At 40.6% G+C, this 14,126-nt stretch overlaps 1 protein-coding gene across 1 annotated transcript; it reads left to right on the top strand.

Moving 5' to 3' along the window:
- Positions 1-950: 950 nt before the first annotated feature.
- On the top strand, positions 951-7,327 carry LOC134474568 (melanoma-associated antigen B16-like). The gene is made up of 3 exons (XM_063242904.1): positions 951-990; positions 2,740-2,814; positions 5,842-7,327. The coding sequence occupies exon 3, from the start codon at positions 5,905-5,907 to the stop codon at positions 6,925-6,927; it is 1,023 nt and encodes a 340-aa protein (XP_063098974.1). The 5' UTR covers positions 951-990; positions 2,740-2,814; positions 5,842-5,904; the 3' UTR covers positions 6,928-7,327.
- The last annotated feature ends 6,799 nt before the right edge of the window (positions 7,328-14,126 follow it).

The raw sequence follows: 14,126 nt of genomic DNA, 5'->3' as shown, positions 1-14,126 counted from the left end.
TCTTCATTTTTATGTTAATTTGGTACTTTACATACAACTGTTGCTTTCTCTCTGTCAAATTCAAGATAAAAAGAAATATATCACTAAGTTAGGGGGATCCGCCTGATGATTCCATTGGGGTCCTTGTCAAGAAAGCTCGTAAGGCCAGCTGCACTGGGTTTGGGTCTCCCACATGGAGACAGTCCAAAAAAGCTGTGACACTGGCCCAGATGCATGTTTTTATTTGAGTGAGAGAAGTAGAAATAAGGATAGAATAAACATCTGCTATTTGAACTAACAGGAGAGGGTGAGATGTTAGAATTCCTTGGTGTAGTGCAGTGTCTGCAGTGTAGAATCTCAGGTGTTTTTCAGTTTGGGAGAGGTCAGAAGGGAAAAGGTAACATGAATATACACAATGCCTGTTATCTGCCACCTCAAAGAGAGGACAGAGACCAGCAGAGGTTGTGGTTGCAGAGAGAGTTGGTGTGTGTGAGAGTGGGTAGTGCATGGGGAAAAGGATGGTAGAAAGGGAGAAGAGGTAGAATGAGTGGGAGTCTCAAATGGTAGAGTTGGGAGGACTAGAGGAAAGTGAGGGTGGGAGGAGGTGGGGCAGAGGAAGAAGGCACTGAAGCTGGACGGACATATGATGGCTGAGGTGTGTGGTTAGAGGGATCAAATTCTGGTTCCAAGAGAGTTAGAATCAAATCTATATTGATGATGAAATAGGAGGATTTAGAAAATAGTACAAGAGTAGCAGAGGGAAGGGTGACTGAGAAGATGGAAAAAATGTGTGTAGCTAAGGCATTTCTGATCACTTGACTTTGCGCTGAATAAAGTTGGCTAAATGTAGAAGTATTTGGGACTCAAAGGTGTCATGCTTTGGTCACCAGTGATTTTTATCTAATTGATACTGTGGAAAGATAGTATTGTAAATAAGGATGAATTATTTTGGTTTGATATTTCCCCCTCCCAGGTAGAGTGCCTCTAGATTTTTGAAGAGCCATAAAAAAGGTGAGTCTTTGGGTGTTTGGAGGTCTGAGTTGGAGTTGCCCAGAGATCAGTGGGTGGGGTTTCTAAGCCAAAGGAGGAGAAAACCATGGAGACATAGGTGTCTTTGAATAATCTCAGGGAAATGGTACAGACTGGCATCTTGTGTCTCTTGAGAGGCCAGGCCAAAGGGCTAGTTCCTCAGGCCTGGGAGAACCAAGACCCAGAGAGAGCATTTATGGGCAGATGGATGGTGGAAGGGGCAAGATCCTCTGGAGGAGATCTAGAGACTCCTTGGACTTCTATGTGTTGACTGCCTGCATTAGAGAAGATGGCTGGTGTTGTTTGCAACGATTGTGACACCAAGCGTCGCCTTATGGGTAGGTGGCCTCACACTGGCCCCTGGGTTTCAGCACCAAGTGTTAGGTGGATTAAGACCCAGAGATGACGAATCAAGGCATAACTTGAAGCACAACAAGTATTATAATACACTTTGATCCTGAAATATACTTCCGTGAGGCCCTAGGAGGCCATGCAGAAGCTTGTAAGCCTCATGTGGAGGATAGAGTTTGGGCTGGGGTGTGGAATGAGGGATGTAGTGAGGAAGTCAGTAGGTCTTAAACAGAGAGTAGAAGTTCAGCTGCTGAGAAGATTTAACCTAATGCTGCTCATAAATGCAAAGGGCCTGCTGCAGGTGGATTCTCTCAGTATTGTGGGGGAGGAAAAGAAGCCTGTGTTTTGTCACCAGACTGTAATCCCAATAGTCTTGGAGGCTGCAGCGAGAGAATGGCCACTATCAGCTCAAACAGATAATTTCAGTTTCTTAGCAAGTCCATGTCTCAAATTTAAAAAAAAAATATTAAAAAGGACTAGGGATGAATTTCAGTGCAGAGGCCCTGTGTTCTCATGTCCAGTACAGGAGAAAAACATACAAAAACAAAACAAGATAAAACAACCCTGAATAACTAAACTGTCATGGAGAATTTTAACCAAACCACTGAGCTTCAACGTCTTGTCAGCCCTGGTACCAGTGAAAGAATGAGGTGCCCACAGATGTCTCCCTACATAATCTAGAGGTGGTGAGATCTTAGTCTTACATCAACAGTATCATGTCTTCAGAGAAAGAATTCCAGTTTCTGAGGAACTGCCAGGGCCCCAGGTGGGAACCTTGAGTGAATTCTTAAGGTTATGCCACCCCAAACCAGGGAGTGCACCACAGTATTTAGGACCCACTGTCTGTTTGGGATGTCCCAGGCCTAAGGTATTTCAAAAATCCCTTGAGGGCTATGTGAGTAAGTAGAAGTCTTTCCTGATAATAGATAAGCATCAGTATATTTATGGCCACTTTCCAAAATGAAGGGTGCATATGGAGGCTGTGAGAATATGAGCAGCTGACAGAGGAGGATCCCACAACCTTTTCCCTTGCTGTCAGCTTTAGGAGACCAGCAGGACAAATAACAGCCTGAGGAGAGCTCACATCTCATTCTGATATCACAAGGAAATGTAGGTTTTGTTCAAAATGTACAACTGGATTCTTTCACGTTCATAGAAATAGGGCTGGGTTTCCAGAGGTTTTATAAAAATATATCAGATACATAAATCCCAGACCTGTGAGAGGATGCAGGGACCCTGACTGAAGATCATCTGAACCACACTCTGAAATCAAGGACCCTGCTGAGCCTCTATACAAACCCTTTGGTCAACTCTGGTGAGAACATGGGACAGTAACAAACAGGTCAGATAATTTCATGTTGTCCTTGTCATTTTTTTTAGAGAAGAGACAGCTTCAGTCTGAGAGAGCATGACCAGATCATCAGGTTGAATTCCTAGGTGCTTCAGGGATTAAAGGTAAGAACCCTGAGTTAGTAGTGAGGGAACCACTCATCTTGGAACACAGGCAGCCCTGCCATGAGTATCTGTGTTGTCCACCATGGGATGTTAAGCTGCATATATGTAATATCACATCAGCTCCACCTAGGTTTTCTTTAGGAGGGGAATCTTTAGCATAAGGAGGGGATAGCAGGTCAGCAAGTTAGGAGAGTCATACAGGAACATGTGCTAATGTGTAGACACTGAGTAAAGACTAAGCATCTCTTTACGATAGTATGTTTGGGCCCTTCATAACTCCACTCTGGCTTTGCATTAGTCCATTGGAAATTCCTGGAAGGAATGGGTGGAACTTTTTACAATCTCATTTAATTTTCATGATTCTCAGGGAAGTCTTTGTATCAAAGGTATCTCAGGTTAGCATAGGAGTAAGTGCATAATGTCTTCTCAGAAGAGAGGTGAATTCAAAGACCAAAGCCATGACCCACCTCAGTTCAAAAAGGATACAAAAATCTCCATTTCTGCTATCAGTTCAGGATGTCTCAGGCATGCATCACCTGAATAGGATTTCTTCTTTTCATTCCTGGACTTCCAGGGAGGGCAGTATTTTGCTGTGTAGGGTCCACAGTACATCAGGTGAGCTGAAGAATGAGTGGGAAAGCCTACCAGGATCAGCGTGGGACCCTGAACAAGTGTGAGGACTCTATCTGCTCTTATGTACTGGTCTTCCCTTTGGTGTGATGACTGGTAAACTGCCTTTGATAGATGTATAAGATATATTTTCCCTCACTTCATAGTTATCTCATGAATGTGAGGCCCTTTTGTGGTAGAAGTGATGAAAGTTATCAGAATTGGTGACTGCAGCTCAGTAGGGAAGGATTAAACACTATGAGCCCAGGAAAGCAGCATTTCAGAAGGCAGGATCTGATCATTGCCCTGCTTTGATGTGCTTGGAGCTGATGAAAGCACAGGGCAAGCCTGTCAGGCTGAAGTCTCTGTTCTTCATGCAAAGTAAATGTAGATTTATAAACATTTGTGTCTGAAAAATTAACTTCACAGTTGTACCTTGGTTTAAGAGCATAATGCCTTTTACAATTTTAGGGAAGGTGGCTGTACTTTCATTTGTGTGAGGAAGATGGTATCGTGGTCATGTTTGTCATTTGATGCTGAGTTTCTGAAAGGAAGCAAATACTGATTGAACGCTTTTGTTTGTGAAACCAACTATTTCAAACAGAAGTATTCATGAATGGAAATAAAAGAGTGCACCTGCAACAGTTGTATTACTCAAGGAAAATCACAGAATCAGGACGATAGGACATACACCTCAGAACATAGTGATCCTGATGGAATTTAATGTTGCTATAGCACTTGGGAAATTGAGACAAATACAGTTGCATGTGATATTCCTGACTCTTCTCAAATGGTCATAATGTCATAAGTAATTAGTAAAAGTCAGCAACATCAGTTTCAAGGACAGAATGTATATCACACATTGCAGAGAGCATTTGCTTTGATAGAGCAAAATAATAATCATCTCCCCCAAGTATAAATGAGAATTGATGTACTGGCCACAGTCTCCTATCCATTCCATTATAAAATGCAGATATGAATGGCACAAAGTCTCACCAGCTTACTTCATGCACTGGTGTTTCAGCGAGGGGCCAGTGTGGATATGAATGTTGCATGTTGAGAATCCAGTGTATATGGAGCCCAGGAAATGTGAAGCATATATATGGAGATGTGGAATAGGGACTGAAAAGCATCCACTACAGGCATAGGGTTATCAAGTACCCTGACAACTTTATCAACCAGGGAGACGTAGATAGCTTTTGACTGAAGAGCTTCCTGCAGTTTTACTTGTAGTGAGGTTTTAGGCAAGATTATTTGTCACAGTGTGAGACTGTGGTGACACAAAAACTGAAAATAGATTGTTCATGGAGGAAACTTAGTTCTGTCACCAAGAAGGCCGGGGGGCTCTCTCAACTGAGAGTACCCAGTGTTAGACTCCTGGGAGTAGCACTGAAATTGAGGACTCTCAGGCTTTTATTTAGGACCTTAGTGTAAGAGAAAAATGGAAGAAAAGCTGTTTGGGCAAGAAGCTGTCTCAAGGCCAGGCAGTTTTCTTGGGAAAAGGGGAAGGACAATGGCCAGACATGACATGCCTCACCAACCTAAACTTCCTGTTGTTTAACCATTCACTCCTCCCATGACCTATATACTCTTTTCCCGCAGTTTAACCATTGGCCAAGTCTTCCACAACTGTCCTTGATCCATAAGCCTGTGTCATATCACATTAGCAGGGAAAAATCTGTAGATGCTATGAGTGGTCCTGGTAAGGGCTTTGAAACACATCCTTGAGTCTCCCTAGAACAAAGTGTTCTCTGCTATGTAGCCCTTGAAGTTATTACAGGGAAATATTGGTGGTGGTGGATACACAGCATCTTTCCTCACTTTATTCACAGGCAAGTAAGACAGAGACCAGTTTGTAAATAGAAGATATGGACTTGTGTGTGGGTGGTTGGGCCTAAACATCCACTGGAAGCTAAGGCTGAAAGTATAAATGATAGCTACAAAATGGTTGGATTACGATAGAATCAATCCCAGTGTTATTTTCAATCATGAGACTGAATGGGAAAGAGTTTGATGTACAGAAGACACCTCACCAAATCATCTGATATCAGGGAGGTCAACACAATATTGAGAAGGGCTAAAAGTAACTTCATTGAATGGTCATCTGTCCTACCTGATTACAAATTATATCATCTACGTAATCTACCATTGTCCTGAGTAGTGAAGTGCAGGGTGATACAGAGCCACATCCAGCTGTCTACTGGGATCCCTGAGGATTCCCAAGTTGAGTCGCTGGCAGTGCCTTCATTGTTACATCCTCTTTGGATATTTGGGAGACACAGAAACCAGGAGCATGAAAACCTGGGAAGGCTTTATAGCACTTTTTTTAGGTATGGTAGCAGCTACTATGAGAGCTATAATAGTTGAGTATTAATGCTGAAGATGCTGACATCCTCCATTTTTTCTTTTCTCCCTTAGGTAGTGACTCTTGCCTGCCCACTGTTGTCAGCTTTCATTCCTCTGCAGTTCACTCATATCATTATGTCTCAGTATCAGGCAAATCGAGAATGCCTAGAGGACAAAGACCTTCAGAAATGCAGTGAGCCTCAATGCCTAGAGCTTGCCCAGGTCTTCAAAGATGAGGAGAAGAAATTTCTCTCCTCCTCCAATCGTCTTGTGCCTGGCACCCTGGAGGAGGCTCCTGTGGCTGAGACACCCAGTACTTCCAAGGGTCTTCAGCATTATTGTCTTTCTTCAAGCAATTCTGAGCAGGGTGCCAGTAGCCAAGAAAATGAGCAGATCTCATGCACCAAACAGGCTGCAGTGGTCCCTGGGAATGTGCCTCATAATGATGTGAATGAGAAAGTGGCTGTACTAGTGAATTTCATGCTGCTCAAGTATCAAATGAAAGAGCTAGTATGGAAAGCAGATATGTTGGAGATTGTCATGCAAGACAATGAGGTACACTTCCCAAAGATTCTACTGCAGGCCTGCCAGACCATGGGGATGGTGTTTGGCTTAGATGTGAAGTTACTGGATTCCTTGAACCACTGCTATGGGATCTTCATCAAGCTTGGCCTCACCTATGATGGGATGGGGAGTGATGAAGGCAGCGTGCCCAAGACTGGCCTCTTGATACTTCTCCTGGGTGTGATCTTCACAAAGGGCTCCTGTGTCCCGGAAGAGGAGGTCTGGAAAGCACTGAAGCTGACAGGGTTGTATCCTGGGAAGAAACACATTCTGTTTGGGGACCCCAGGGAAATCATCACCAAAGAATTTGTGAAGGAAAAGTATGTGGAGTACCGGCTGGTAGCCAACAGTGATCCTCCTCAGTATGAATTCCTGTGGGGCCCAAGAGCCTATGCTGAAACCAGCAAGAAGAAAGTCCTGAAGTTTATGGCCAATATTCTGGGAACTGACCCGTGTCATTTGCCGGATCAGTATGTAGAGGCTGTGCTGGAGAAAGTAGAGAAAGCACTCACCAGTATTTCCTTGTGGGCTGCCTCCAGGTTCAGGTCCATTGTAAGGTACTCTGCTATGGGCAGTAGTTTCTCCCATCCCTAGTCACAGGAGACATGGGTTGTCACTGTTCCAAGAGTAGCTAGTTTATACCAAGTGCAGGCTAGTACTGAAAGAATGTAGGTGCTGGTAGTGGGATGAGTCTGACAGGAAAACAGAATATATCATTCACATGTAGTTTTTAATGCATAATCTCACAATTTATTGATTTATTTTCTGAAAGTTGTAGTTTTCAACAAAACTTATTTCATTTAAAATCGATTTAGTTGGAATATCTTTAATATCCAAATCATATTATTCACACATAATGTCATTTATGAGGTTAATTAATATCATCATTTCTATATGATAAAAAATTTTAAAAGAATTGATTTTGTGTTGTCATGTGGAATAAAAAAAATTGAATTTACATAGACATGTCTGTGAAAATATGAAAGAACTCACTCTTGATGCACCTGGCATGAAGTGAAAGAAATTCTAAAAGTTATTGACTTTTCTTTTTTTCTTTTTAGTCTCTTGTTCTATAAAATTAAAAGACTTATGCATGGCTTTGCTTAGCTCTTTTTTAGTTTATGAGAAATAAATCTTAATGAATTACCTTATGTGCTTACTGGTTCGTTATTCTCCAAACGTGAATTGCATGCTAGCTCTTGGGAAAGCAGTGCACTGCCACTTGGATCCTAGGTTCAAGGGCACTGAGGATCCACTTGTAGAGTTTTAGCAAAGAGCAGTAACCCTGTAGAGATGAAGATAAATCTTCAAATATCAAAAGCCAAACAGCAAGAGGTATGGGAAGGAGGAGGAGGAAAACAAGTCGACGTCAGTTTTAGAATAAGTGTTTTCTTATAGGCATTAATTTGGCACACTTCAAATTCTTTAAAATAACTCATTTTAGTTGAAGCTGGACTATGTGTCAGGTGAGGCTGAAGGTAGATGGAACAGGGACTGCACTTTCAAAATGTGTCTCTCAGAACCCAATTCCAAAAGCCTGTGATGAGAATAGCTTATACATGGTACCCACCCATCTTGGGCAATTCTAAAAGGATCCTCATGTATGCCAGAAATGGTAGACATTTTCTTGGCTTGTTCAAAACAGTTGATCACTACACAAATGGAATATTTTATTTAAATTTTCTTCAAAGATATTTTGAGGAATAAGGATGATGTTCTTTGAGATTGGTTACTAAAAGTCAGTTGTGTGTGGGGAGGCATTTCCATAACCTAGAAAACCAATGCTCACTTCATTCAAAGCAATTGTTTTTTGGGGTAATATTGGGTACTGAACCCAAGGCCTTCACACTATGATATATCTTCAGCCCTTTTCAATTATTATTTTTGAATCAGGATCTGGCCAATTGTTACATTGCTCAGGGTGTGTTAGAACGTAGCCTCCTGACTGAGTCTGCTAGAGTGTTGAAATTACAAGTGTGTTCCTACATATCCCATGGAAAAGGGACTTTTAAGTAGATTGTCTAGCATGTAATTTGGCAAGTAATAAATAAGAGCAAGCATTGGTTGGAGGAATGAAATGAGTAAAAGTAGGATTTAGATTGGAGGGCAAATTTGATCAAGGGAAGGAAATTGCATTTCTGCAAAATTTCAATCCTGCTCCTGAAGAAGGCAGCCTTAAACTTACATTAGATACTGAACCTTAAGGAAAAATAGTATTATTGTACTTGCTAAGGATAATTTTTGCCTGATAGTCCAGGATGCACAGCATTTTGTTTTCTGAGAGGGTCTGTATTTAGATCATACCCAGATAAAAGTAGATTTGAAATCACCATAAAGCAATAACTGCTCTTCAGCAAAAACTGAAAATATGCCCAGTAGTTTACCATCTTCTTCATATACTTTACATGGTCCTAGAAGATAGGAATTACTTGAAATCCTGAGATGACACCCTGTTCACAATGCTTGTGATTGTGTCCTGCTGCACATACCTGGTTCATGAACATGGGGACCCGACTTCTTGAATGAGTTCATCTAGAACTGACTTATGCACCTTGAGTTACACCTCTGTTTCTGGCCTCGTTGCTATTGCCACAAACACTTTATGACCCTGAGGATAGGAAATGAAACACACTGTGATCAATGAAGTTAAAGTGGAACTAAAGACAGAAAGTGGAAATAAGATGACACACAAATTTAGGCTTCCCAGTGATTGATTTGGCCAGAGTATTGCTTCCCCATCTGCCAAGATTTCTTGAGAACAGTCTTGGTCTCCGTGCTGATATTTTGCCTACTCCTTGCATTACAGCATAATTCTCCTGGCCATCTACAATGTGCCCTCTTATTCATACTAAGGTCTGACAGACTGGCTGTTATGGATTAAAAACTGGTGATCAACTTAATACCAGCTGAATTAAATCAGCAGGGCACTGAGGGTGGATGTTCCACCTGAGGAAAGTTGCCAACGTAAATAGAGATGTGGAGAGGAGAGGCTTTGAAGTGTTGAGGTGTTGAGGCACTGTGGGTTCTCCTATGTGTTGCTGTTTGAGCTGTCAGTTCTTCGGGAGAAGCTCTGGTCCTTATATTGAGTATTGCTTCCTGGCTCTGGAGAGGAAGACTTGTGCTGCATAAACTCCATGCTGAACTCATCATGCTGGCTTCCTGGCATGTGCTCAACTGTGCTTATCATTGGAGGAGCTTGGGGCCTTGATGTCACTGATAATGGCTCTGGTGCTTTTTAGGATAGTCCTGGTCTTTGTGACTTCTTGGCTCCAGTGTAGATCCCTCAAACTACTGGCACACCTCCTTCAACCTGCTGGCACAGACTTTCTAGGTTCCACCATTGACCTTTGGGATTTCCAAGCATGGGCCCATAAAAGAAAGTGGCATGAGTCCTTCTCATAGGCGCTAGACATCCAGTTGGACTTGTGGAAGGCATTGTCATGAGCTCTGGGTCTTCATCTGGATTCACCTGGGACATTTCGTGCGATTCAGCCCCTTGGCTGAATATTCTACGTCTTTCATGTTGTCGATAGATTTCCTGCAGTTTCTTGTGTTAACTCTGGGTGACCATCATATAACAATATAAATTCCATGTCCTGATTCTAACTGTTCTCCTCACAACCCCTGACTACAAAACTGGCCTTCAACATCTCCTCCTGTAAAGGCTGCATCCTGTTCTCATGGGGAGAAACTGCAGAATATCCTGCTCTCCAGCTTCCATAGAGCACTGCTACTCCTTGTCTGTCTCTTTCCTCATATTGCTATTCTTCTGTTGGCAACTTACATTCCAGTTAGAAGATAAAATCCCCAGTGAAATTCCAGCATGACCATGGTCTTTGCAGGCCCAACCACATTTCACAAATGGTTTTCCACAAAGCTGATGAGTGTAGTCTCTTTTGCTGTATCATCCCTTGAGAGACCAAACATTGAAGATGGAGAAAGTGAATGGAAGTCACAGTAACATTTCAGTGGAATTTCTTAAGCTGATATACTAGCAACTGGTTACTGCTCACGCAGATCTATGATGGAGCTTACCTGTGCAATCAAACACAAAAATCAACTGAGTATCACATATATGTCACCTTCAAGGAGTTTCCTAAGACAAGGATGTCTCCTGAGATTAAAAAACTAAAATCTGCAGGTGTGAGTGTAATATGCCTAGGCCATTTCAAAGAAAATGAAATAAGTTCTCCTCATTGAATTTGGCAAACAATAAGCAAAGACAATGTATTTGCAGTAGATATAAAGAACAAAAAAAAAAGATAAGTTGGAACAATCTATCCTAATTACTTCAACCCTATCTATGTACGGTCAACAACATGGAACTCACTGTGTAACAAATCACATTGGATGTTTTTGTAAATTTCCTATAGTTCTTCAAGTGGTGAATCCTGTTTTATTGGCAGGTATGGTGTCTTTGCTTAGCAAAGGTAGAAATAATTTGATATATTTCCAACTGCATTTTTTTGACTTACAACCCAGAGTAAAAATCCCTTTTTTCTTTTGCCTCTTTTCTATGGGCACAACAGGCTCTCAGGTATGCTCCCTCATCAGGAAGATGGTAGAAATTTAGACTTTGATAATGGATCAGTAGGAAATAGAAAAGTGTCACGCTCCTAATATTTTAGAAATTATCACATAGCTATGTGTAGAAAGTCATTCTTGTGGTTTTTGCCTAAAATGTAGCACAAAAGCCTGCTGATGGGATTGTGGGGATTGCTCTGGCCTGCAGTCAATGGAGCCAGCTAATCATAAACTGAAATCTCAGAAACTATGAATGAAAATACAACTTTCCACCTCCTAATTTGCTTTCTCAGGAATTTGCTCTCAGTGAGAACAACCTTACTAATACAGGTATTATTGGATCCAGAATGCAAAGCATCAGGTGTCCTGATGCATGCCTGGCATCCCAGGAACCACTTAGGCTTAGGAAAGTGAAAGTAAATTCACCCCAGGTCACATAACAACTTAGACAGACCCTGTCTGAAAATTATAAAAATAAATTAAAAATTAGAAAGAAACATTTGTACAGCTAGCTCTTTGTAATGGTTCTCGGTTCAGTACTCAACAAAAAAAAAAAAATGGATAGGTGGATTTCAGTTTTCACTGTGAGCCTGTGTGTGGAGATAATCCCCAAAATTAGAAAGACAGTACAATAGTCTCTTTTTAAAAAATGTTTGAAAAATATCAAGGAAATTGACCTTGGAAACTGAACCATGAACTCAAAGGGGCTTTATAAAAAATTATACCAACTTCTCTGATGGGGAGCTATCTATAAGTGCAAGGGAACTAGAAAGTGCTTCTCTGTATCTCGTTATCTTCCCCTTCTTGGGCTTAGTGTTCTTGCAGTTATAAATAACCACATGACTAGGCCTTGCCATTTATGGGTGAGTCAAATAATAGCTCTCCCTTCCAGGCTGCATTTTCAATATCCATTTTATCACCTTCCCCTTTTTCTATTCAGCAGAAAAATCAGAGGTCAATTTCCTAAGTAGAGCTGGGAGAGGAAAGCTCTGTGGACTCTTCACTGCCTGTTAGCCCAGAATGTCTGCCAATCCACACATATGACATTTAGTGTCCTTAGGCAGGCTGGTGCTTCCAGCCAATCTTTATCAGCAGTAGAAGTTGTTGAACTCATAAGTAAATCTAAATTATGAACATATGGCAATTTCCCCAAAGGAAAAGCTAACACTTCAGATGATTACAGTTGAAATGGGAAGACTATGGGAAACATAGACATACTTAAGTAATTTTGTCCTACAGCGTTCCACATTTGGAGTATTACATTAGGTAGAGTTAACTTTTGTGATTTACTCTTTTTCTGTAACCATAATGACTTGGAAATCAGCTGAAATCACTTTTATATTCTTTCCTATTATCACTTCGTATGTCATATGTTGGCAGCCGTTGAAGCTGGAAATTGACCACACTTGTGTTGGCTGGCCTGCTAGTCTGAGAACAAAGATCACTCTTGAGGAGCCACACAAACAAAAGATTCCAGGCCCTAAAAACCTCAGGCTCTTAGGTTGCTAAGCATGCAGATTACTAGGCAGGGATAGTGCTTTTCCTCCCATCAGGAGATACAGGGCCCCACCTCACCTGAGCTTTTCTCTTTTCTTTATTTTCCTATCGTTTTGACGTCTTTCTCCCAGGAAACCTCAATAAGCCCAGAGGTCAGGGCAGTCATATGAAAAACAGTATTTTTGTCTTTTTTTTTTTTTTTTAGTGTGGCTGGGAAACAAATCCAGTCATACTCCACCAACAAGTTGCATCATGGTCTCTTAATTTAACTTTTCATTTTGATGCAAGGTCTCCCTAATGTACCTGATCCAGACTTGAGTTTGCCATCATCCTACTTCATCCTGCTGTGTAGCAGGGTTTCCAGATACACCCCATGAGCCTCTGACTAACACTTTTATCCATTCACACAGATACACACATTTGGTTTTCTCTTATCATTTGGTCTTTACCCAAAAACTTCCATGAACACTCACATGCAGTTTTTTGTGTGTATATGTAATTATCATTTTTCTATTAAAATATGCAATAGGAACCTGTGAAGATAAAGTACACCGTAGTTTTCTCTTCTTTTTTTCTTTTCTTTTCTTTCTTTTTTTTTTTTTTTTTGTTTTTTGTTTTTGTTTTGTCTTTTTGAGACAGGGTTTCACTGTGCAGTTCAGGCTGGCCTTGAGCTCACTTTGTAGCCTAGGCTGGTCTTGAACTCACAGTGATCCTCCTGCCTGAGCCTCCACACAGTCATTTTCTTAAAAATCTTTCAGGCTGTTTTGAAAGGACCAAGGTTATTTTGCATTTATACAGTCAGTTTATAAGAGATCATTTGCCCTGTGCATGCAAGACAACTTGGAATTTCTAGTAATTTTCAAAGCTGTTCTAACTGGTACTTAATGATGACATATAGAAGCTTAATAACATTTTCATAAAGGAACATTTCTACACTTTTGGAAGAATTTTAAACTACTCAAAGCACTATGGAACTCCATATGAAGAGTTATCAAAAAACTAACAGGATAAATTTCATTTGTTCCAGTTATACCATTCCTGGTGATATTCTCTTCTGATACATGCATACCTATTTTAATGCTGTATAAATCATAATAAATAAGTGGAGAAAAGGTTAGATACTCATCAACAGGAAAATAAAGACTGTATGTTATCTATGCACAGTAGAATATTATTCGGAAAGATGAATGAAATCATGTTACTTTCAGAAAAAGTGGATGAATCTTGAGAACTTATAGCCAAGTGAAAGAAATCAGAATTGGAAGTTAACTATGTTATGGTATCCTTTATATGAGAAACCTAAATTATAAATAAATAAAAGAGTGAAACACAGATGGTAAGAATAAAAACGTAGGCTTTTAGGAAATGCAGAAAAGGTCACAGGAAGTGGGAGTATTGATAAGCAGATAAAGGGAGGGTACATTATCATGTTATGTCACATATGTATGTTAATTCCACAAAATGAATGTAAATATTAAGTACTGCAAACATACACTATCAAAAGCAAATATTAATATTTAATATTTTCATCTGCTCTTGAGGCACACATTTGATTCTATCTGAATGTACATGCTAACGTCTTGTGCTGTTTTGTATCTTTCCACTTTGATTTTTACTGTTGACTTTAGGGGGGTTGTTTGCTTCCTTTATAGTTAGAAAACAATTCCTGTGTTAGATATGTGATTTGTAAATATTTTCTCTCAGTGAGTAGATTACAATTTCCTTTTCCTATCAGTGTTTCCCCCAACAAAGAGTTTCACTCTAACTAGCCT

The sequence above is a fragment of the Cavia porcellus genome, unplaced genomic scaffold, assembly GCF_034190915.1.
Source record: "Cavia porcellus strain 051 isolate PalLab524CR breed Dunkin Hartley unplaced genomic scaffold, mCavPor4.1 scaffold_33, whole genome shotgun sequence".
NCBI classification, from domain to species: domain Eukaryota; kingdom Metazoa; phylum Chordata; class Mammalia; order Rodentia; family Caviidae; genus Cavia; species Cavia porcellus.
Note: the sequence above shows the minus strand (reverse complement) of the source record. Positions and strands in the feature narration are given on the sequence as shown.